The 25,897-nt window shown below is 41.3% G+C and overlaps 1 protein-coding gene across 2 annotated transcripts in view; it reads right to left on the minus strand.

Moving 5' to 3' along the window:
- Cenpe (centromere protein E) overlaps positions 1-24,499 on the minus strand; it is a 61,199-nt gene extending 36,700 nt beyond the window's left edge. For both annotated transcript variants that reach the window (XM_041659667.1, XM_041659659.1), the window contains exons 1-21: positions 24,368-24,499; positions 22,677-22,768; positions 21,293-21,382; positions 21,032-21,150; positions 20,205-20,324; positions 19,294-19,375; positions 19,057-19,124; positions 18,912-18,977; positions 16,929-16,980; positions 15,837-15,924; positions 14,687-14,816; positions 13,095-13,214; positions 11,696-11,854; positions 9,262-9,430; positions 8,419-8,507; positions 6,446-6,613; positions 5,206-5,280; positions 4,404-4,523; positions 3,224-3,346; positions 2,349-2,505; positions 1,934-2,088 (exon numbers count right to left, since the gene is read on the minus strand). In XM_041659667.1, coding sequence (XP_041515601.1) covers positions 1,934-2,088; positions 2,349-2,505; positions 3,224-3,346; positions 4,404-4,523; positions 5,206-5,280; positions 6,446-6,613; positions 8,419-8,507; positions 9,262-9,430; positions 11,696-11,854; positions 13,095-13,214; positions 14,687-14,816; positions 15,837-15,924; positions 16,929-16,980; positions 18,912-18,977; positions 19,057-19,124; positions 19,294-19,375; positions 20,205-20,324; positions 21,032-21,150; positions 21,293-21,382; positions 22,677-22,768; positions 24,368-24,423 — 2,298 coding nt within the window. In that variant the 5' untranslated portion in view covers positions 24,424-24,499. The remainder of the gene's footprint in view (positions 1-1,933; positions 2,089-2,348; positions 2,506-3,223; positions 3,347-4,403; positions 4,524-5,205; positions 5,281-6,445; positions 6,614-8,418; positions 8,508-9,261; positions 9,431-11,695; positions 11,855-13,094; positions 13,215-14,686; positions 14,817-15,836; positions 15,925-16,928; positions 16,981-18,911; positions 18,978-19,056; positions 19,125-19,293; positions 19,376-20,204; positions 20,325-21,031; positions 21,151-21,292; positions 21,383-22,676; positions 22,769-24,367) is intronic.
- Positions 24,500-25,897: the final 1,398 nt, after the last annotated feature.

The raw sequence follows: 25,897 nt of genomic DNA on the forward strand, positions 1-25,897 counted from the left end.
GCAAGCACGCAGCCATTCAGTCTGTCTGCAGCAGACGGCAGCGCTCTTGTCATTGCCTCTCCATGTAGCCCGTTTAATCCATCTGAAATGCTTGTTTCATGACGTCTTTGAGTTCCAGTTAGAGAATGCATGGAGAAAGAGCAGTAGAAACAGCTGAGATTTATTTAGTTCCCAAGTTATCACTTCAAAGTGTTTTTTAATATGTCTGTGTGGCAGGCACTTTACGTTTTCCTCAAAATTCAACCCCCTCCCCCCATTCCCCAACTAAACATTGACTGCAATTCAAATTCCTAAACATTTAATACATGGACAAACTAGGCTTTTAAGAATTACATAAGAGGCGTCATTAAAAAATTTTTAAAAAATTTTTTTCTTTAATTGATTTTATTGAGCTATATATTTTTCTCTGAGAAGCATCATTTTAAATAATGAAATAATCCACAATATATTTATGGGTAGTTTACTCATTGTGAAAGGGGAAGATGAGAGATCTGAAAAGTCCACCAAGAGAAGGGCAAAAGCACAGAGGTTAGCGGCTGAGGGACACACCGTGAGGCTCGGCGCCCAGCCTGGCAGCCATGTTGGAGGACTGAAAGGAGCACCTGTTGGTCTTTCCGTGCACTGAGTGCTCAGGGGACTCTGCTGTTACATGTTTACAGCATAAATGAAATAATGCTTCATTCTTTAGCAAGATGTTTCCATAGAGTAAGCACTCAAATTCTTGGCACTTTTATTTCTTTTAGGAAGACAGACAGACAGACAGACAGAGAAGCTGATGGGTGAGTTTGCAGATGCGTTTACTTAAAAGGAAAACTTATAGTGGCTACAAAAACTATCAGTGCTAGCCTTTAACCTTGCTACATTTTATTTTGAAATTTATTTTTCTCATATGTTTGGATGTTTATGTATGTATGTATGTATATCTACGCGCCATTTGCATGCAGTGTCCATGGAGGTCATATCAAGGCCTCAGATCCCCTTGGAACTGAAGTTAACAGGGTAAGTTGTGAATTGCAACGTGGGTGCTGGTAATCAAACTTGACCCCTCTGGGAGACTAGTCAGTGCTCATAACCACAGAGCTCTCTCTTGCCCTTGCTATTTTTTAAATAAGGAATTTTAAAATTTAGTCTTGAGAATATCAAACATAAATATTTCAATTATATTCAGGCCCCTACCAATTCCTCCTAGAATCTCCTAAATCCCCCTCCCAACTTTGAGTCCTCTTTATTGTTTTGTAACTTTCTAAGTCCAACCAGCCACCCACTAGACCATGGTAACCCTACTAGGGACCCCTAAAGAGAATGGCCTCTCCCTCCCCTAGGGGCTATCAATTGCCAATAGCTTTTCAGCTGGGGTGAGGGCTCACGTGGCCCTCTCTTGATCTTGGGCAGCCACCACAGTTGCTGTGGTGTAAGCACATGAGTCCTGTCACACGCGGGATACTGCTTCGCCCTAGCCCCCTAATCACTGCTCCTTACAATCACTCCACCCTTTGTCAAGACGTTCCCTGAGTCTTGAGAGGAGGGCATATGAAATACACGTCACAGACATTTGTTTTTTGCATAAAGAAATTTGTTTGAGTCTAACTCTGTAGCCCAGGCTGGTCTGTAAACCCACCTCACCCTTTTGAACGCTGGGATCACAGGCATGAACTACCATCTTCATGTACCTTCTTTCCTATTCTGTGTTCTTCAATGCAGTGGTATGGCTAGTACCAACAAGTGGGGACAAATACTAAGGTGGGGGCTAAAAGTGTGCACATACATTTGAAGACCAAACACAGCCAGTGCATGGATCACGCTACTAAGCACTTGGGTAAATATACCTTGAAAACACTGTTTCTCTACCAAGTTCCCTAAGAGCTGGTGAGCACATGAGCCGTCTCTGCCCATTACGCTCTGAGCCAGACGTTTACAGCGTCTGCTGTCTTACCTCTTTCCTCAGCATTTCTACCTCAGAGGGTAAAGACTTCAACTCCGAGAGCAAGTGAACTTCTTTTTGCAAAGTTTCTTTTTCTTCAACTTCTTTATTCAGTTCTCGTTGGAGATCAGTAATCTTGTTCTCTAGCTCCAAATTTGACAGCAAACCTACAAGTTTTTGATAAATTAGTCTATGTTGACAAGAAAGTAATTAGATTTTTAAGATTTTAAAAGTCATGCCCACTGCACTGAAAAATAATTTTAAGCCCTTAATATTTAGAAACATGGATATCGAAGATACTTAAACTGAACAGTAAATTTTTTTTAAAAAGTAAGAGCTTAGCAGGCACGTGATTCTGGGAATGTACTCAATCACTGTAGGTAAGCTCCTGGGGGTCAGTGTGCAGACATAAAAATTTGTACGGTACCTTTGCCATCTACCAGGGCAGTGAGTTTTGATATTTCCTGAAAAGCAAACTGTAATTCCTTATCTAGATCATCTTGCATTTTCTTTTTTGCCTCCAGCTGGCGTTGATAGGCCTGAATGTCATTTTCCATTTGCTTACAAGAATCTGAAAGTTCATTCTGTCAGAAAAACATTGAAAATTGACGACATATAATATAAACAAAGGAGTCAAGACCACCATAGGGACAGTCAGAGAATCACCTAACAATATAATAAACATATTATAAACAAAGAGGTCAAGCCCGCCATGGGGATACCCACAGAATCACCCAATAATATATAAAATATAATATATAAACAAAGGGGTCAAGACCATCATGGGGATGCCCACTGAATCACCTAACAATATATAAAAAATAATATAATATATAATATAAACAAAGGGGTCAAGACTGCCATGGGGACACCCACAGTATCACCTGACTTGGGCTAGTGGGAGCTCACTGAACTGATAGCAGGGGACCTGCACAGGACAAACTAGACCTTCTGAATGTGGTGACAGTTGTGTGGCTGGGGCACTGGCAGTGGGACTAGGACTTATCCCTAGAGCTTAAATTGGCTTTTTGAAGCCCATTCCCTAAGGAGGAATACCTTGCGCAGCCTAGATATGGGGGGGGGGGGTCCTGTCTCAAAGTGACTTGCCAGACTTTGTTAACTCCCCAACGGGAAGCCTCAGCCTCTCTGAGGAGTACATGGGGGCTGGGGTGGGAGCAGGAAGAGAGGGGAGAGTGGTAACCATGATTAATGTAAGATGAGAAAAGGTTGTTTAAAATAGAAAAGCCTGATGACACTGTACTGATCACCACTGCGTGTCATAACCTCTGGAACAGTACTAACAACTTTCTCCTTCAGCGTCAGGTTCTCACTCCTAAGGAAGGCCGACTCTCTCTTGGCGTCAAGGGCCACAGCGTCCATATCAGACAGTGTCTGCATCATCTGCTTCAGGTCTTCAGTGGGTTCCTAGACAGGTGACAAAGAGAACTCAAGAGGTCTAGTTTTGGCAGATTTGGGAACTATACTGGAGAACACACATACACACGCGGCAGAAATCCAGCAGGTGCGGTGCCAGAGAGCTGGAATCTAGCCCGAACCCCTGCTGGGTCACACATGGCCTCGCTCTGGAGTTGGCACCTAGCTCCAATCCATCTTTTTGGTTACAGATAGCTTTTGTTGCCCTATGTGCACCCTGTCTGAAGAGTTTCCCAAAGATACAAAGCTACGCAGAACTCAGCTGGGAGGAAAACCCAGATAACTGTGGTACCCAGTCTTTATTGAGAAGTTGTGCTCGGCATTATACTGTGGAAGCTTCATTCAGGCTGTTTGGAGCACATGGAAACCAACTGGCATAATTGTAACGGAGACAAATAAAAATGCCCTGGGTAAAGGGAAAGCGCTGCAGGCCACCGAGGCTGGGGACCCCATCTCAAGTGTCTCTGAGCTTTCTTTCACCCCTGCCACAACACACAAGGCAAACACACTCATCTTATTGTTAGCTCATCAAGAAGGGTAAAGATAAGATAAAAATTCTGGCCACATTTTCCTATATCATAACAGCTGGTCGGGAAGTACAATTTAAACAATTGGTTAGTGTTTAATAAAAAAACCTAAGCCAGGTATGGTGGCACACACCTTTAAATCCCAGAACTGGAGACAGGCAGGGGGATCTCTTGAGTTAAGAGGTCAAGCCATCCAACATATAGAATTTCAAGTCAGCTTGAGGTTTACAGAGAGACCCTGTTTCAAACAAACCAACCAAACCACCCACACCCACTGGTACAGAAGGAAAAAAAAATCCTAAAACCATTGAACCAGTTACTTCAACTCTCTATTGGTAAAATGTTGATCACACTAATGATTCATTAATCGAAGATTTATGCCCATATTAAACATATATAAATTGATTATAACCAGCCTGGTACACAGTTGGCTCAATATAACTAGGCATTTACGAGGAAGATTATGACGATGTACTAGAAATGCCAAGTCAATCACACAGCAAAAGAAAACCCGATTTTACCGATGAGTATGACAGGTCTATTTTCATCTTTTCTGACTTCTGGGCATCTATGTATTTCTGCAGGTCCTTAATTTGATCCTCTTTTTGTTTAAGAAGCTCTACTTTTGAACTTAATTCATTCTAAAAGAATCAAAGAACAATAAAATTGAGCTTAATAAATGATTTGTTAAAAATTTAAATTGGTTGTGAAAATCTACATGTCTGCAGGGTGAACCATTTGGCTATGTAATTTTTTTTAATATGAAAAATGTTTATAACCACTGGCTGAGGGTCATAGTAGATAACACCCCAGCTTGCTTTTAAATGAAGGCAAATGTAGTTTTAAAATAAATAAAGGATTCTAAATTTCCACTTGGTTCTCAGTCTTTCTACATTTTCAGCCTAAGCTTGGAGGAGTAGAAGATAAATCTATAAAATTTCTCTTTGGGGCATCTTTTGTCTCCGTGCAGCAGAATCTCATTGTCAAGCAGAGTTCTAAACATCACCGAATTCTTATTATTCAACGGTTAGAGATGCATTGTTTTGTACTTGATATAGTACATTTTAATTTGTTGAATCATTTCACCATTTGAACTTTGGGAAAAAAAACTGTGTTTCATCTTTGCTTTGCCTTATTTAAAAATAAGTGGTGTGCAATAAAATGAATATACTCACAGTGTGTATTGAAAAAAAATTTAAATTGGTCAAAATTCACTAATATTTAAAATATAATTTCTCTATTTTCTGTAATTATGTTTAATTATAGGACACATATTTTAAGTTGTAGTTACTTATGAAAGGAAATACTAAGATAAATGTTTACCTCAAGATCTTGATTATATACTTCTGCATGCTTAACTAAATTCTTTAAGTTGGAAATTTCATGAATTAGCTGCATCTGTAAGAGTATATGAATAGGAAACAGCAAACCAATTGTTAATAAAGCAAAAAAGAAAGAAAACCAAAGAAAGCATTCTTTACTGCTTCAGAAACACCCGTCTTAGAAGGGACTGAGGGGTCAACTGTTCAGCTATTGTAGTAGCGCACCTGATAATCTAAACATCCAAGAGGAAAAGGGGCTAGAGAGCTGGCTTAGCAGTCACAAGGACGGCGCTCTCCCTACAGAGGACACAAGTTCAGTCCCCAGCATCCCCTCAGGCATCCCAAACCATTTGCAACTGCAGCTCTATAGGATCTGATGCTTCTATGGGCACCTGCATTCATTCATGTATACACTTAACACTGACACATAGACCTATATGTAATAAATAACAAAAATAAGATCTTAAAAAACCCAAGAAACACTACTCAAACAAACTCACACCCACAAATTAAACAAATAAGGAAAAGCATGTCTTCATAATGATCTCAACAGGTCATAATGACATCACTAGTGAATAAGCAAACTCCAGTCACAATTTTAATAACCTATATTTTGGACAGACTGTGTTTGGGGAATCTTAAGTTTTTTTCCTTCCAATTAATGATCCAACTGGCCCTATAATGACATAGTTTCATATGATTTGAATTTAGGTTGATTGGGGTAGGTTGACTTCATGTAGGAACTTTAAACTATTATTATTGTTGCTGAGAACCTACAAGGTGTAAGATTATTAACTCTTATTTTGCTATCTATCCTCAGGAAAACATTGAAAATTATGCTACTACGTAAAAGTATAAAGGAGAAAGCATTTGTCTTAATGTTGTTTATCAAAGTGAAAATTTTGAAAATTCAGCTTTGAATTTTTTGACCACCAGAAACTTTCATAGTGAGGAACAAGAGACCCAAACCAGCCAAACAACCAAACCAAACTACTCTGTGTAAGACAAAGTCACTAAACCCTTCAAGATGCTCCATTTGTTCTCCTGTTCACGTACAGTGGAAAATAAATCTGGTTATCTTAAAAAGAGTATAAACTAAATGCCTCTCGATTAAATTCTTTAAGTTGTGTACATACAGGTAAAACAGCAACACCTCCATGTTAGAAATCAGTGTCTTCATGAGGCTGATAGAGTTGCCATTCCTGTTTTTGTTTCACATTCATTATTTCTATTTTTCTTACCTCCTGATCTTTCTCTGCTTTTCTTTCGAGAGTCTCAAATTCCTCTAAGTCATTTTTTTCTTTTAATTTCAATTTCAGTTCTTCATTTTCTCTTCTTAGCTGCTCGTAGTCCAATACTAGATCATCGTACTGAGCATGAATTGAGGTCAATTCACTTTCTAAGTTTTCCTGTTATAAACAGAAACAAATCTTCAGTCAGGGGAAATTCAGATCCACCTGCTAAAATGTTTTGCTAACCAAAATGTAGATTAAATGAATAATCAGTTCATCTGAGCCAGTTGAACAGGTCATTCTCTTATCTATCTATCTATCTATCTATCTATCTATCTATCTATCTATCTATCTATCTCTGAGATAGGGTTTCTCTATGTATCTCTAGCTGTCCTAGAACTTACTCTGCAGACCAGGCTGGCCTCGAACTCACAGAGATCCGCCTGCCTCTGCCTCCCTGAATGCTGGGATTAAGAGCGTGTACTACCATTGCCTGACCATGCTTTTCTTTAATCTAACATTTGCATACTCTTGCTAATGTGAACTAGGAATAGGTTAGCTGAAGAGTATGTCTGCCTTACTGTCCCAGACAGACAGGGAAAGATGAATCGTGAAAACAGGAAAACACTGAAGCCCACCTGACCACATCAATGACTTGGCGATACACTGCTCCTCTGGCTCATTCCTGAGAAGGCTTGGAAAGGAAACAGAAATGGGATGACTAACCTGTCTAAGCTGCTAATGGTTTCCATGTTTTACCATACCATCCTGGGAGAAGCAAATTTCTAATTTCTATGCTACTTTGAGAAAAACTATGTTCTTTATTTTTGTTGTTTGGTTATTTTTGAGAATCATTTTTTTTTAAAAAATTTAAATTAAAAGTGTCTGAGTGTTTTGCTAGCATGTGCATAAATTCAGGTTGCATGCTGTCTTGGAGGTCAGAGAGGGAGTTGTATCCACTGAAACTGAAGCTACAAACAGCCGTGAGCTGCCACGTGGATGCTGAGAACTGAACCTGGGTCCTCTGGAAGAGCAGCCAGTACTTTTAACCTCTGGGCCATGTCTCCAGGCCTCTTTATTTTTAAATAACAAATTCTAAAAAGATGTGCAAAACAGAAGAACACGTTGCCTGGACAGCCATCAATTAGTAGTGGTCAGAATTGCAGGAACGACTGCAGATGTTTCCAAAAGAAAACCAATCTTGCTGGACGTTTATATAACATTACTACATACCTGATCAGTTGTTTACCCTCAAGGGGTTTCTCAAATAAAAATATAAAACTTGGAACTATTACAGGTCCTAAGATTTGTTAGTAAGAGCTGTAGGCAGGTTTCTATTGTATCAACACACATCTGCTTTACAGTCTAGGTATCTCACAGCTATCAATCAAGAGACATAAAAAGAGAACAGTCAGCGGGGCGGTGGTGGCGCATGCCTTTAATCCCAGCACTCGGGAGGCAGAGGCAGGTGGATCTCTGTGAGTTCGAGGCCAGCCTGGTCTACAGAGCTAGTTCCAGGACAGGCTCCAAAGCCACAGAGAAACCCTGTCTCGAAAAACCAAAAAAAAAAAAAAAAAAGAGAGAGAGAGAACAGTCTTCCCTATAATCAAGCTTGTCTCTGACATTAAGTCAGGCAGGGTTAACACTGCAGTCTAAGAGCAAATCCAGCAAGAAATAGAAAAACAGTAGCAGGAGAGATGGCTTAGCAGTAGGAATACTTGCTACTCTTCAGTAGCTCTGCGTTCTGTACCCAACACCCAAACCCATATCACAACTTGAAATCACCTGAAATTCTGGTTCCAAGGGATCTGATGTCCTCTGCTGACCCTACAGGCACCAGACATGCAGTGGTACACAGACATACACACATGTGCGTGCACACACATACACACACATACAATATGCACACATGTAAGATAAAATTCTTAAGAAAAAACCAAAAACAAACATAAAGGCAGCTGCTCTAATGAATACTTAGTTACCTCGCTTAGCATCTTCGTTGCTGAATTCCACTCTACCTCAGCCAATGATTCAAGACTGTTACTGAACACATCAGACTCAACAGAGAGTGCTGTAAGTAGAAAAACAAGATGCACGTCATGAACATATTTAGCATAAGTTTTGCAAAAAATAAAAATGAGTTTAATAAAAAAGTTGTGAATAGATGCAAGCTCAAATGAAATTAAATTCAGGTATGACTGCCAAGAGCATGTCAACAATATATATAATCACTGATCATACTACTGTATGAATTAAGAAAGCTGACTGGAATTGTGATAAAATAAAGATCCTTGAGACAATACAGATAAAAATGACAAATTCTGTATCTGAGATTTGACCAGTATCAGTAGATTAAAATGTCCCTAAAGATGATTATAATGCTGGAGAAACAATTTAGAAACACAGTCCTATAGAATTGATATAAATGACATTCTGAAAACTAGAATAAGGTTAGCTGGATGTTATGTGAAGACCGTACAATTTTAACTGAACTTCAGAGCAAAATTAAATCAAGCACCTGATTTACACGCTTCATGTACACTATATTGCTCTGTTTTTGACACGGTCTTACTATAACCCAGTCTAGCTTTGTATTCCTGGCAATCCTCCTGCCTCAGTCTCTCAAGCGCTGATACTATAAACAGAAGCCACCGTACTTGACTTACAATTCACGCTTAAGAATCAACAGAATTTCATAATGTTCGCGACTGCAATCATATCTGAACTGTAACACTGTGTTTAACCATGTTTCTCACATTTACCATGCTAGAGTCTGTGGACACACACTTATAACTCAGTGTAGTTCTACTGAAGAAGGTACTTACATTCATCATTCTCTCCCAATCTCAGAGAATTTTCTTGCAAAAAAGTCACAGAAGTTTTATGTGCCCTTGTAGCTACATTTAGTGGGACTTTAAATTCATTTACATAGTTTGACTCCTTCATTTTGCTACTTTTGCCATAGCACCAAGTAACTCTTCGTTTCTTTTTAATCTTAAAATACAAGAACAAAAGAAATTAAAATTATTTCACACAGGTCCAAACTGAGACAAAATAAAACAAGGAAACTACTTATTTTTATATATGTTTATGTAAGCAGCACGGCAGGATTCTTAGGACTCCAAGAAAACACCCTGAGTTCTGTGGAAGAGCACATGCTTATCCTGCACAAGGCCCTGGCTCAAATCCCAAGAACCAAAAGAGAAATGTAATACCTCTGTTAATTACAGAATTAAGTGCTGATTCTGAAGTTAAGTAGACCGCTTTTCTCCTGCGCAGCCCCGTCCTCTGTCATATCTCACAGTCTACCCTGCCCCACTGCAAAGCAGTTTCCGTCCTCACCACATGATTTAAGATTGCTGTTGCAAGTGCTAGTACTGGCGCACGCCTTTAATCCCAGCACTCGGGAGGCAGAGGCAGGCAGATCTCTGTGAGTTTGAGGCCAACATGGTCTACAGAGTGAGTTCCAGGACAGGCTCCAAAGCTACAAGAAAACCCTAACTTGAACCTGCTCCCCCCCCCCCCCCCAAAAGATTGCTCTTACAAATAAGTCACGGCTTTACTGTATCCACAGCCAAGGAACAAAGCCCAAAACATCAAAGTCCTGTTTAGTTTATCCCTCATTTCCCCCCCAATTGGACAATTTGCTATCTTTCCAGAGTCATAATTCTCCCAGAGGTATAAGTTATCTGCTGCAGACAGTAGCTATACCTTTCTGAAGATCAATGTTGATGTTACATAAAAGACTCTATTGTCCTTAGCATAATGTCACATTCAAATTCCTCAATGCACTTTAATATGGCCTGGCCACTGTGCATTTAAGTTCAAAGTATGTTTACCATGCATTTGCAAAACTCTTAAGCTTTTGGAAATGGTGGCTGCTTCTTGAAGCATCTGCTTCCATTGAGCTATTTCCTGATCATCGCTTAGTCAACCAACACTTCTTGAATGAATGTACACCTGTTAGTGACTTACACAACATGCCTACTGGTAATTACACTGAAGGCTTACAGTAGGATTTTCTGTGTAGAAAGGACTGTCATACACATTCATGAGACTGGATATCAAGCTGTCCTTCAGGTAAAGTCAATAGTTAGGAACTGACAGAACGGAGATTAGAGTTCGATCGGTCTGGCTTTGAGGGCTACCCTCTGAACCTAAATACTTCATCATTTCTACTGAACAGAAACCTATCCCAGGAAGAACAAAGTACACCTGCTGGAAGGTAGGGTTTTGATCCCTATACTGATTTATATTGTCAATCGGTTTTCCTGAGTTAATATTATCATTAATTAAGTAGAAGGTACTGTCATAAACCCTAGAGATCTTAGTTCCTAGTCATTTATAAATTTTTTTTTAAAAAAGATTTATTAATTTTATTTTAATATACACGTTTTGCCTGTATATATTCTGTGTATGGGTGTTGGATCCCCTAGAACTGGAGTTACAGACAGCTGTGAGCTGCCATGTGGGTGCTAGGAATTGAACCAGGGTCCTCTGAAAGAGCAGTCAGTGCTCTTAACCACTGAGCCATCTCTCCAGTCCCATCTTACAAATTTTATTAGACTTTACTACGAACCATTGTCCACACAGTCTTTACTAATACCCTAGACTTTTTGAATTAGTATCTGTTTACATGCAGACAGGGGAGAGGCAATTACAACTCCCTTCTTAGGAAGAGTTGATACATGGCAAACACACAGAGTGCTCTAAGTTTCTTAAGGACCCATATCAAAGGATAAAGGGTTACATCTTAAGGACTCAGAAAGACCTGTCGTGTTCTCTGACATCTTAAGGACACAGAAAGACCTGTCGTGTTCTCTGACATCTTGAGGACACGGAAAGACCTGTCGTGTTCTCTGCCATCTTGAGGACACGGAAAGACCTGTCGTGTTCTCTGCCATCTTGAGGACACAGAAAGACCTGTCGTGTTCTCTGACATCTTAAGGACACAGAAAGACCTGTCGTGTTCTCTGACATCTTAAGGACTCAGAAAGACCTGTCGTGTTCTCTGACATCTTAAGGACTCAGAAAGACCTGTCGTGTTCTCTGACATCTTAAGGACTCAGAAAGACCTGTCGTGTTCTCTGACATCTTAAGGACTCAGAAAGACCTGTCGTGTTCTCTGACATCTTGAGGACACGGAAAGACCTGTCGTGTTCTCTGACATCTTGAGGACACGGAAAGACCTGTCGTGTTCTCTGCTATCTTGAGGACACGGAAAGACCTGTCGTGTTCTCTGACATCTTGCAGCTCTACCTTTAGCTCCTGCTGCAGTGCAATAGAAGATGACGTCACCAGCATCCGCTTCAGGTTCTGGATTTTCTCATCCTGTACTTTCTGGAGCAAGTCTTTTTCATCCAGAAGCTGGGCCAGCTGATCTTTCTCCATTTCCTGTGCCCGGGTCTTTGTATTTACCTAAGAAATATTGGGTTATGTTAACCATAAATGTAGCAAAATCGGGCTATAGAAAATAGCTTCAACAACAGAAGATTACATTTGCATGTAATCTATGAGAACTTTAATTTTATTCAAGTAAGATATCGTCTACATACAGAAACCCAACATGTAGCTATCATAGCCAATAGTTAAACTTAAGAGATAAACTATATACAGTTCTTTCATTAGGATACTATATTTCATGCTAGGATAATGCTGTTAATTCTATTAATTGTCCATGAAGATATAAATAGGTAGGGAAGTCAAAGAAGCTGAAATTTGAAAACTGCAATAGAAGAGATATTCATTAAAAAGACCTACTAAATGGAAAGGTTTTTTACAAGCTTAGGAACACGATGACAGAAACAATGAAGCGGAAGAAAGGTTGGCTGGTGTACTCTCAGAGGCCACCTTCTCCGGGTGGAAGAGGCACTCAGGAGAATGTGAAAGCACAAGGTAGAATTAGGTCACTATACAATCCACATAGGAAAATACATGGTCAGCCGGGCGGTGGTGGCGCACGCCTTTAATCCCAGCACTCGGGAGGCAGAGGCAGGCGGATCTCTGTGAGTTCAAGACCAGCCTGGTCTACAAGAGCTAGTTCCAGGACAGGCTCCAAAGCCACAGAGAAACCCTGTCTCGAAAAACCAAAAAAAAAAAAAAAAAAAAAAAAAAAAAAGAAGGAAAATACATGGTCTCTCAACAAAGCTTAATAATTTTAAGTAATGCCCCTCGTTCATTTTTGTTTTTTGAGACACATGTAGTCTTGGCTGGTCTAGAAATGGTTACACAGCAAAGGATGACCCAGGTTTCCCAGCCTCCAACCCCGAGGTACTAATATTATAGGCACCCACTACAGGCTTGGTTTGTCTGAGGTGCTGGGGGGTAAGTTCAGGGCTTTGCACACACTGGACAATCATCCTGTGGACTTAACGACATCTCCAACATTCAGAAACAAGGTATTTCAGGTTGTAGTAAACTTCTTTTGTTGTTGAAGATAGACCCAGGGCCCTGTATATTCCAGGCAACACTACCACTAAGTTCCATCTTATTTCCTAAAGTTAAAACTTTATGAATTGAATTATTTTAAGCTAAAATCCATTTGCTTTAAAATTAAGTTGTATTGAATCATATATTCAAAAATTTATAGTCTCTGAGGCAGATGTCCATCATTCTATATCGGTTCTTAATCCTTTACCCAAATAAAAATCATACATACCTCTTCCAATTGTTTTTTGAGATCCACTATTTCCTTTCTGTACCTTTTCAAGAGAGCTTCATCATTTGACACCTCATTAACATAAGGAGTATTCTTCATATATTTAGCAGTGCTGGCAAACTGGGACAAAACGTAAGATATTCAATATTAAAAGAATTCCGATAATCAATATATTTACTTCTTGTAATAGTTTCTTTGAAAAAAAACTAGCATTTTTGGCTGAAAGTATCTGTCCTTTCTTTTAACCTTTGTTCTGATCTTCGCTGGGTGGGGGAATGCTGTTTATGTGGTGTGTTCATGTGTGCAGGCACATGTGTGCATATATGTGTGTGCACATGAGGGCAAGGGTTATTGTTAGCTATCTTCATTGACTGCTACACCTTCTTTACTGAGCAGAGCTTCTTCCTGAACCTGGAGCTTGTTGATTAGGCTCGTTCAGCCAGTCAGCTTGTCCTGGGATCCCTTGGCTTTGTTGGGTGCGGAGGTACAGGAGAGGTGCTCTGCATGTGAGCTTGGATGCTGGGACTCCGGCCCTCACACTAGTGAATGAAGTGCTTTGTCCACCCATGGAGCCATCTCTCCAGCTCCCAGGACTGAGCTCCCAGGACTCCATTCTTATTTGCCAGCTTACTAATTCAAGATAATTACGTTGGCAGCCAAGTCTCATCTACTTTATAAACACTGTGAGGCCAGCAGCACCCTGACCCAGTACTCAACAGCTATAATTCTTTTTTTGTAGACAGGATCTTGTTACATGGTCAGACTGGCCTGAGACTTCATAGGCAGATCAAGCTAGTATAACACTTAGAGAAATCATCTCGTTTCTGATTCCCAGGAGCTACAACTAGAGACCCACATCATTACACTTGGCTTAATTTGTTTTCTATTTTAGAGAGAGTGTTTTACATTACCCAGGCCAGTCCATCTGCTTCAGTCTCCTAAACCCTGGGATCTGGGGCACGTGCCATCATGCTCAGCTTTGAAGCATTTTCCCCCCATGGGGAGAACTTAGGGTCTGTGTCTGCTCTGCAAGCATTCTCCCAGAGCTTCATCCCCCACCCCTGCAGCAGCTAAGAGTCGTAGGTGACAATCTTCAGGTAACCATTAACAAACAACACTGGACCCTCACTGAGAAAGTTGCTTTATTAACTTGTTTTCCATTTTCCCTTCTCATATCCTTTCTTTTTCAATAGAAAATGCAGGCCTGCAGTTCTTCTGCAGCCAACCGTTAGCAGAAAGTCACTAAATGTTTGGTCACACACACATTATATATTTTTATAATCACTACTTGTGGCAAGTAACACTAGTGTTTCATTTATGAATCTAACATAAAGTTTCTAGTTACCACATAATCAATAGATATACAGTTATTTAAAGAAAGCATCAAATTACTCCAGTTAAAAGTATTGGATGTTCCCAAAACTACAGAGATGGGATACAAATACTAAAGCCTGGGAAATTACACTAAGAATGCTAGGTTGCACATCTGTTCTATAGAAGACACATCAGGGGGCTTGTCATTTCAGTAGAGAATGTTTTCTTCTGAAAGTCGGGCATTTCCTACAGTATAACGAGATGAAAATTAAACTCACCTGGAGAGTTGTTAGGGTTTCATCGAATGATGCTGGAGTAATTGTGCAGATGATGCGGGTTTTTGCATTTCCTCCCAAGGAATTCTGAAGAATTCGTGTCAGTTTGCTATCTCGGTAATTTATGAAACCACTTAGCAAGAAACAAGTATGGGAAGAAAAGGGTTGAGAGTGCATACATAAAAATGTTGTCCTTTAAGAAGACGAACACTTACTCATAATCTTATAAATTAAATTTTTACAGGTTGTATAAGGCAGATTAACCTGCTAATTAAGAATACTTAAGATAGGGAATAAACTTAGTAGGTTTTAGTTATTTGTGTAAGAAGCTATGCTCATAAATTATGCACATATATTAAAATGTCACAATGAATGAAGCACATTGTTATGTATAATTAATATATGCTAATAAAAAACAAAAAAATTAAAGCTGGATGCATGGCAAACGCCTTTAATCCCAGCAGGCAGATCTGTGAGTTTGAGGCTAGCCTGATTTACAAAGCGAATTCCGGACAGCCAGAGCTGTTACACAGAGAAACCCTGTCTTGAAAAACCAAAAAATTTAAAAGGCTGAAGAGATGGCCCAGTCGGTAGAAGAACCTGTGCAGAGGTCTGAAGAGCTGAATTAGACTTGGGTTCGACAAGGTGACAGGGGAGACGTGATTCCTAAGAGCTGTCCTCCGACCATCGGTTGTGTTTGCAAAATCAAAAAAAAAAAATGTTTTATGGAAAGGACTCTCTAGGCAAACAACTGAGGATTAAGATACAGAAGCAGTGTGGTTGGCACACCAGTGCTGGAGTGGGGATGGAAACGCTGTGGCTCCAACACCTGCAGTTAGAGTCCAAATCACCTAGGGCTCCCACACACGAGGAGCAAAATAAAATGCTAAGCTGTACAACCGGAATATCACAGATTCTTAAGAGATGAAACGTTCTTAAGAACACCACATTAGTACCAAAATGTCACACTGTACTCTGTAATATGTCCAATTACCACATCTCAAATAAACACACAAGCTTAAAAAAAAATTAAAAGACAGCTCACAAAACCTTTAACAGTGTAGAAGAAATCAATACACTTGATTGCGACTAAAGTATTACAATTCTCCAAATAATAAAAACCCATAAGAATTAAGTATATAATACAACTTACCCAACTTGTTCATCACTAAGTTTCTTAATCACTTGTCCCAAAATAAATAAACTCCGGTTTATATTACAGCCTTCCTTGAGTCGCACACCTGAGTTAGACAAACGTGAAACTTAGCCTCTGTGCTAGATGAAGTGCTTGCTTGTAAGTCCTGAGTCAGATGTGAAAGGGACAGATGATGCGAAGATCTATGTTGTGGTTCAACCTGAGCTCACTCTCAATACTAGGAGTTCTCTTTCTAGTCTGCCTACATATGAAGTCGAGCAGAAATACCATCATCCGAGAGAAAATAACATAGAGAAAATGGAAACTAAGACGGGAAAAAAATGCCTGCTTCCCAAGGTCCTCTAATCAGTTAAGTCTTTTTATAAACCTTTAAATAAAAGCAATCATGGACTTCCAATCAAATGCCAGTAATTTTTATTTTTAAACTGTTAAGATGCTTACACCATTCAAAAAGTTAAAATGCAAACCTTGAAAAAGCACACTAAAATATTCAAACTTTTCTTTTGCTTATGAGAGTTATTTTACTTTTATCGATTTATTTGAACTCTACTATCTTACTTAGTTTTTCTTACTCATACAAAAAGAACAGGAAAAATCAAATGGTCAATCTTGTCATGAAAAGTTACAAGTATCCAGTTAAATCTGGACTTAGTGCTGCACTCTCCCTGTAGGGACACATCCGAGCTCTGCAGTTCAGATACTAGACAAAGTCTTCTTGGAGTGATTCTGATTCTTGTTCTTTTCCTTCTGAGCAATAGTCATGGTCACTGTGTTCTTCAATGGAGGGAAAGTGTACTGAAATACGTTGTCCAAATAAACAGCAAAGCATCGAGCCAGTACATTAGCACTAGAAGGATGCTGTCCATGGCTTTTCTTAATGTTCTAATCAAGACAGTTTAGATGGTTTTTATAATACATTCCTGGCCTTCCCAGCTACGCAGCCCTATCATCTGCAAAACTGAAATTTTAAGTTGGTACTGTAGTAGGTCAAAGTTATTAAGTTTGATTTATCATAAAGACTTTCATCTGGAAATCATTACACTATCAGCACTTTAAAACGCATGGTCAGACATCACCAAGTTTCATTACCTTCGGCTCCTGTTTGAGCAGCTCTTTCACTGCCCGCAAGATCAACCAAATTCTGTAAGACAGATGAAAATATGTGTTAGGAGGTGTAACTAGAAACTATAAACTCTAACTTGGTGAAGAAATACTTTATCTCCCAGCCTACTATTTAGGCCTTTTCTTTTTTTAAACTAAGCCACACTGATCTCCATGTCTTGTTCCTTATCTCTTCTCTTTCATCTGTCTGTCTATCCATCCTCTATGTTGCTGAGGTGTGCCCTATACAAAGCCCAGTACTTTACAGAGGAGAATATAATCTTAGCAACCTGGCCTCTGCTGTGGCTTTTGATGCTTTTCTTCTTTATTTCTAATGTTTTAGTTCATCCTTACTCTGTATTCAAGAACCAAAGCAAACACTGTTTTCTCAATAGAGTTTTGCCACCTTTACCCTTCTTATATACCTAGAATGAATACATCCTTAACTGCACATCCAAGCTCTTTAGAGGTGAGGCTCGTTCACATGGTTCATATTTTGCTGGGCTGGCATGTATGTACCACACTACACTGTAGCTTTTAAGAACACTGGCCTCTCTTTCATTTCATAAGTAACACAGAGAAAACTGAGAATCACAATGTGGGCAGCATGCTAGGTGCTGAGCAACAGCAGAGAGCCATGCACCTATGTTCTGCTCTTTCAGACCTCACCTTCTACAGAGAAGCTTTGTGAGAAGACGGAGGGATTTATACACACAAGAGAAGATTTAGATCGCTGGAAAAGGGCACAGAGGGACACAGTATGTTCTCTGGAACAGGAGGCAGGGGAAGGCCTGCTATTAGGTCTACATGTAAGTGACAGAGAAGAGGGAGGGAGTCAGCTATGAAGAGATGAATACAAACAGTACCGTGTAGAAAGGTCAGCATGCCAGTTCACAAAGCAGACTCCCTTAGAGTGTTCGCTAATAACCCAGAAAGGATCTAGCTGCTTAGATGTGATCCTGGAATCTGGGAAGTAAAGGCAGGAGGACTGCCACGAGCTCCAGGCTAGCCTGTCGTGACAAGCCAAACCCAACATCCACCAAACCGGTGAACTGCAGCGACCGTGTACGACTGCATGGGCCAGATTGTGTGGTGTCTTGAAAGCAGGGCTGGAAGCATGGGGCTTCTGAAATGCGGGGAGCTACTGGAGGCATGGGGCTTCTGAAATGCGGGGAGCTACTGGAGGCATGGGGCTTCTGAAATGCAGGGAGCTACTGGAAGGCTTTATGCAAGAGGGTAGCACAGGGATTCAGCCTCCTAAAGGAACGACTGTGGCCCTGAAACCTGAAGCCAGAAAACCACCGAAGGGTAAGAGGAAAGACAGCACAGACGGCGCAGAGCTGAGGGATGCTGGGGAATAACATTCCCAAGGCCAGGAGAAAAACCAGAAATCAGCCGCCCATGGAGCCAGAAGAAGACTCCAGAGGGAACATTTCTTTCCCAGAAGGGTTTTACAGGATGCAGACAGGCTGGCCCAGGTTATCCTGAGACCCACATGCGGCAAATCAGCAAAGCGATGAACAACAGAATTCCCACATTTATAAACATGCTTTCTCATTGCTACAAAAAATGTTTTAACCATTCTTCCTACTTTTTGTTTTTGTTTATCATACTCTTTTAAGTTACACTGATTTAAAAACAAACAAATTTGGCTAAGATTTAAAAACAAACAAATAAAACATATTCAAATTCCAAGATTCAACTCTCAGGCAAGAGAAGATTGTTCTTACAGTTGTACAGCCATCACACACAGGAACAAAGATGAGCTGACCACCACACTAGCACCTCAGCTAGTACCCGAGGCTAACCCTTACACCAACAGCTCAGCTAGTACCCGAGGCTATTCCGATGATCACTTATTCTGCCAGCTATTTACCCTTTGTTCCTACTTAGTAAACAGTTCTTATTCAAGCAGCCCCCCAACAGCCTGTCTCTCCGGGCCCACACGGAATGATGTTTATAAACACTCACCAGATGCGACACTTTGATAGACCCATCACAGTTAGAAGATTCACCTTTTTCTCTGCTTTCCAAAATCTAGGTAGAAAAGGCAGCTTGTCAAAATGAGTAAATTCTTCTTTGCAAAGACCAAGTGTAGGAAGACAGAATCACCTACCATCCTAAAAATCGTATGGGAGCGACTGCTTCTTTGATTCATTTTGGTTACTCCATAATGTCTGTTCTCTGTAAAGATAATGAGCTATATGTCAACTGTGCATCGACTTAAAGCACAAGAAAGACACCAGGCTGCACATCTGCTCAGTGCAACAGGTCTAGCTGGAGCCCGTCTTATTCTAGCTAAAACATGGGACTTGATAGTTCTGGGATGCACTTAAAAACACAGCAGCCTTACTTTCTCCTGTTGTGATCCATTTCAAAGCCATTTCTGCTGTATAAACCACTTCTTCTGTAAGATCAGCAACATATACATTTCTCTGAAAACAGTTAATTATGAAAATATTAGACAAAGTTTGCTTTCAAAGTTAAAATCTACTGTAGAATTTGGGAAAGTAAAAAAAAAGAGGGAATGATTATTCTGTAGAAAAAAAATATTCACTTATTTTATAAACTTCATTATAAAAAGAAACTTGCAAATAAATACATCACAAGCCAAAATTATGCAGACTCAAAATATGTACAGCTCAGTGAACTTTCATATACTTAGAATAGGCAATTGGAACAGAACCTATTTTAAAGTATAAATTTTCTGCATCAAATACATTTTATGGCCGGGTGGTGGTGGCGCACGCCTTTAATCCCAGCACTCGGGAGGCAGAGGCAGGAGGATCTCTGTGAGTTCGAGACCAGCCTAGTCTACAAGAGCTAGTGCCAGGACAGGCTCCAAAGCCACAGAGAAACCCTGTCTCAAAATAAACAAACAAACAAACAAAAATACATTTTATGCCCTTAGTCATATTATTAAGTTTTAATTAAATTCATACCATTAAATATGACTATTTCATACATATAATTGGATTTCTCTATCACCCTTTACCTCTCTCATACCCCTATCAACCCCATCATTGGTACCAGTGCTATTCCTGACAAGACTTTTAGTTAATTAGGGACATTTATGTGGCTACTGAATCCAAACTGGATCCTCTTAAAGTGAGATTCACAAGTGAAGGCAACGACTCTTTTCCTTGTAGCAAACGGTTCAGCATTGTGCGTAGGGCCCCCTGAAAGTCACCTCCCTCCCTGACTGACCGCTGGCAGGCCCATTCTGTGTTGACCCAGTGACGTCACCTAGTTCTTTTTACTCACGTTGATGTCTTCCCGAATTATCAAAGGTTTCATTTTTTGGGCACTACAGAGTAAGTCTGTAATGGTTTCATTGTAGATCTCCATGTAAGACACCCGTAAGAGAAATTCTCTCTCAGGAAACTAGGAGGAAAAAAATCACCCATTTATAAGCTGGTATTATACAGTCACATACTGAGAGCAAAGAGCTCAAAAGGAATTATCTGCGAAGCCAACAGAATCCACGGCTATATGCTGATAAAAACCACAAAAGTGGTATTTAAGAAGTAACAAGTTGTCTAGGCTCAAAAGGAAGCCCTGACAGTAGATGCTCCGGCTTTTGTGCCCAAGCTTTGTAAACACTGATCCCGCTTTCCTTCTCTTTACTTCACAGTTCATTTTTAGGGCTCCTAAGGAATCACTAGAAACCAGCTGGGCAGTGGGTAGCGCACGCCTTTAATCCCAGAACTTGGTGGAGGTGGAGGCAGGCGGATCTGAGTTCAAGGCCAGCCTGGTCTACAGAGTGAGTTCCAGGACAGGCTTCAAAGCTACAGAGAAACCCTATCTTGAAAAGACAAAACAAACAAAAAAAGCAAAACTGGTAACTAAACAAAGCTAACATGGAACTAACTGTTCAGATAGGATACCCTACTGCTTAGTCTGCTTGTTGTTGGGAATAATATTGTTCTGGGACTCAGTGGGAAAATAAATCCGAGAACTTCAAGTTCTAGGAAATTGTGAGGCAATGCTATGCTTATCTTATCAGGAGATAAGTGTGCCTGACTTTCACCAATTGCCACTCATCTGCCACTACTTTTCCCTACGCGTGCTAGGAAGTCAGACGCTGTTACCTTCTTAATCCTTTGGAAAATGTCATGGATTGCCCTGGGTATAACTCCCACACAGTCCTCAGAGCCCATCATAGTATGCGTTTTTCCTGATGCAGTTTGCCCATAGGCAAATATGGTACCTGTAAAAGCAAGTAAAACAGACAAATAAACACACACAAAGACTCAAAACGAACTTCTAGTGAATAAAACTACCAATACTTAAGTTAATGGGACGAATACTGAAGACCTAAGGCATTCCTGCAACAGGAAGTGAATACAGACCGTTGTAGCCCTGTATGGCAGAATTGATGATCGGTACGGCGATTTCTTCGTACACATTTTTAGTGGGTTCATTACTATGAAAGACACGATCTAAAAAGAACAACACAGAAATTCAATCAAACATATCAACTGCATTTTCCAAGTGTTAATAATTAGCCAAAGAAATAAACCATCGCCGGGCGGTGGTGGCGCACGCCTTTAATCCCAGCACTCGGGAGGCAGAGGCAGGCGGATCTGAGTTCGAGACCAGCCTGGTCTACAAGAGCTAGTTCCAGGACAGGCTCCAAAACCACAGAGAAACCCTGTCTCAAAAAACCAAAAAAAAAAAAAAAAAAAAAAAAAAAAGAAATAAACCATCAGGGTCTAAAATGGTGACATAGCTAGAATTTTATTTCTTTAATTTTTTTCTTTTTCAGTAAATAATCTTCTCAAGGGAAAAATGCCCTGGTCTTCATATAGAAAAAAACCTACAAGTCAATAACCCTATGCATTTTCAAAGGCCGCAGAGCACAGTGGCTCAGATGGATCTAGAGTCTGCTAGGTACAATCCTGATTGGATTCTCTAAGTGTTGGGCCTCAGTCTAGAATTTATGACAGCTACAGTACCATCTTTATAGACTTATTGTGATCATATCGGTACTTAGAAAATGTGAGCCGCGATTTTTGAGAAATCTTATTTTATAACATATCTTGCCAAAAGCCTAGCTCAAGCTAAATCAAGAAAACATCAAACAAAAATATGTGACAGGAAACAGTCGTCTGCCTGCTAAATGTAGGCATCTGTACTGATAAATTTTCCACTCTAGGATCTGAATCTTTGCTTTTGTTAATAAACTTAAAAAAAAAGGTGACAGTTTCCATGGTGAAAAAGGTCACAGGGGACAACAAGGAACCCAGCAATCGGTGTGCTTCTACCCTAACAGTTGTCCCACAGGCAGAAGTCATGGGAAAACCAAGCACCACACACAGGCTGTGTAAAGTCAGGATTTCAGGTGGAGGGGAGTTGGCAGACGCTTGTACTTCAACCTCAGGCAGTGGCTGAGTTCTTCTATATGTGGAGAGGGCCACCAAAGCTTATTTAGTAGTAAAGTCTTGGGGAACCTGTACCCTCGGTCTTATAATCTCCTAGACATACAGTTTTACCTCTAACACTATATTATAAAATGGTTGTTTACCAGGGATCATTTTATGTCACATACTTCTCCGATCATTTCAGTTTTAACAGGGTGACAACCTAGGGTCTGGGAAAATGGCTCAGCTAAGAGCACTTATTTGTAGTTCAGGTTGCCCTTGAACTCCTGATCCTCCTGCCTTCAGACTTCAGAGTGCAAGGATCAGAGGCTACACCCGCATATGATAACTTTCGACGCTGTTATAAACTTACCAAAATTGAAGGATTTCCCCCCATCACTCTGGTAAATAGTATTACTTTCAGTTTTCCAGTAAACATGGGCGTCCTCTCCAAGTTCTTCTTCTCTGGAAGAAGAGAACCCAGAACTTTAGAATAACGTAAGTGATCACAGAGGTCGGACCACAGGAGAGATCATCTAAAACATTTCACATTCTGAAGAATACCTTTAAGAACCTGGCAATTACAGAAAGTCTGCCTTGGGAGATCAGGACTTAGCTGTCTTAAATGAACCTTAGTGATCTGATTCTCATCAGTGAAGGCCCTCACTCTAAACACCAGCCTGGGAGGGGAGCAGTGAAAAGTGCTACTCGGATTAGGTTCCTCTCCTAGGGGTGTCTGACTTTTCACATGTGACCCTATGCTGTCATCTACAAAGTTCATGGAGAACCTTCCAATAGACTGCTACAAAAGAAAAAAAAGTAAACCCCCAACCTCTTGTAAAATAAAGTTTTATAGTTTCAAGTATGATTATGGTTTTATGTTGCACTATATTCGTGGTTATGTTTGTCTGTGTGGGGTCTACCGTCTGTCTGAAACCCTTAAAAACAATGTTGGAAACTTCTGGAAAAGTTAACATGCCATAAATTACCTGAATGATCCCACTAATCTCAATCTCTCTCTATCTCTTGAGACAGTGTCTCAGTACGTAGCCCTGGTTGGCCTGGAACTCACTGGGTAGCCGAGGCTGGTCTACAACTCAGAGATACCCCCGCCTATGCCTCCAGAGTGCTGGGACTAAAGCTGTGAGCCACAACGAGCACTGTAATCTCTTCAATGCCATCTTCCTCTAAATTCCTATACACACCAAGCAGCACATTAATCAACCATTGACCCATCCATCAAGTAACTGCCTATCCTTTCTTTGGTGGAAAGTGTCTGGATTTTCCTGATACGAGGCGCATCAACCAATCACCATTGAAGGTTCAATGTCTCTTCCCACATTTTCCACGCTCACTTTCCACAGTGGATTGCAATGGCTTACCAGTACACATGCTGTTCTAGTTTACTTTCTGTCGCTACGACAAAATATTCTGATCAAAAGCAACTTGGAGAAGAACAGTTTTATTTCAGCTTAAACTTCTAGCACCGAGGGAAAGTTGGGCACGGTTTCAAGTAGGAGCGGAGGCAATATCCATGAAAATATACTGCTAGCTGTCCTGCTCTCTCTGGCTTCTGCTCAGCTAGCTTTCTTATACAGCCTTGGATCCCATGAGCAAGGATGGCACCACCCACACTGGCCTGAACCCTCCAGCAGAGTCTCCCTCGGATAAAACTAGGCTGTCAAGTTGACAGTCAAAGCAAACCAGAAGAAAACGTTCCCCAAATTAGGGAAGGAACTTCTTAAGTACAAGAAATCCCCAATTTTGAGACTCTCAACTCGTTCGATACCAATTTCGCGAACACCAAAAGCTTTGGCATCTCTAGCTGAAGGCCGGAAGCTAGAAAACCCAGGAGACTGCATTTCCCACTTCCTGCCCTGTCTTTCTAGCATTTCCGACCCTTCTCCACAACTGCACATTTTCTGTCTTTATCGCGGTCTGAACTTGTCCTCAGGAAACACGGAGTCCTGCTCCGGGGCGAGCCGGGACAGCGCGGCCGGGACGCAGGTCCCCAGACGGGAGGGTAGCGCAGTCGCCCGTCCCCCGCCGGCCCAAGCCACCTACCTGCTGTTGAGCGGCCGCACCCGCACGCACACCGCCACCGCCGCCTCCTCCGCCATCCCGCCGGCTGCAGCCCAGGAAAACGCAGAAAATCAACGGCGTCCACCAAGCTCCGGGACCGCCCCGCCTTTAAATTTAAAATGTCCTTAACGTCGCAGCTGATTGGGCTGCGCAGCGTCATGACGTCACGGGACCGTCCACGTGCCCCGTGGGAGCGGGAGGGGTGCGGGGAGGCGATGGGCGTGTGCATAGGTCCAATGTAGGCGGGGGACAATCAGGGATCGCGGAACTGAGAAACGCAGAGCTGCGAGAGTGTTCCTGTAATAGATTATTAGTCAGGAACCACCGAGCCCCAGCTTCCTCCCTACCCCACCCTCAGACAGCTGTCAGTTTGCAGAAAAGTTTTATAATCTTTAAAAAAAAATAACCCAAACTAAACCTTTGCTTTGTTTTAAAGCCTCCAATGGAAAGAGTTGGAATTCACTGTCAGGTCAGAAAAGGAAGACATTTGTATTCTTTGGAACTGCATTGAGGCGTTTTTCCGTTTTCTTTCTTTTTTCTCTTTTCTTCTCTTTTCTTCTCCTTTCTTCGCTTTCTTTCTTTCTTTCTTTTCTTTCTTTTTGGATTTTCGAGAATGGGTTTCTCTGTAGTTATTGGTGCCTGTCCTGAAACTAGCTCTTGCAGACCAGGCTGGCCTCGAACTCACAGAGATCCGCTTGCCTCTGGCCTCCCAAGTGCTGGGATTAAAGGCGTACTCCACCACTGCCCAGCTCTTTCTTTAAAATTTTTTTTTATTACTTTATAAATAAACCCAATAACATTTTCCACTTCCTCCCCTCCTCCTACTTCCCTCTCGCTCCCCACCCCTACCCCCCTCTCTCCACCCCCCTCCAGTCCTAAGAGAGGGCAGGATGCCCTTGCCCTGTGGGAAGTCCAAGGATCCCCCCCCCCCCATCCAGTTTAGGAAGGTGTGCATCCAAATAGAATAGGATCCCAAAAAGCCAGTACACGCAGTAGAGCCATTATCATTGCCATTATCATTGGCTTCTCAGTCTGCCCCAATTGTCAGCCACATTCAGAGGGTCCGGTTTGATCCCATGCTCGTTTAGTCCCAGTCCAGCTGGATCTGGTGAGCTCCCATTTGCTCAGACACACTGTCTCAGTGGGTGGACCAACCCCTCACAATCCCGACTTCTGCTCTTCACCTGGACCTTTGGAAGCTCAGTCCAGTGCTCGGATGTAGGTCTCTGTATCTATCTCCATCTGTCGCCAGATAAAGGTTCTATGGTGATGTTCAAGATAGTCATCAGCCTGACTATGGGACAAGGCCAGTTCAGGCACCCTCTCCTCCACTGCTGAGGGTCCTAGCTGGGGTCATCCCGGTGGACTCCTGGGAACTCCTCCAGAGCCAAGCCTCTACTAACCCCCAAATGGCTCCCTCAACTAAGATATCTCCTTCCCTGATCCTATATCTGTCCATCTCAACCATCCCACTCCTTCATGCTCTCCCCAACCCTCCCCTTCTCCCTTCTC

Source organism: Microtus oregoni, unplaced genomic scaffold (assembly GCF_018167655.1).
Source record: "Microtus oregoni isolate MIOR12 unplaced genomic scaffold, Mior012 000000F_ref0000247, whole genome shotgun sequence".
Lineage (NCBI taxonomy): Eukaryota > Metazoa > Chordata > Mammalia > Rodentia > Cricetidae > Microtus > Microtus oregoni.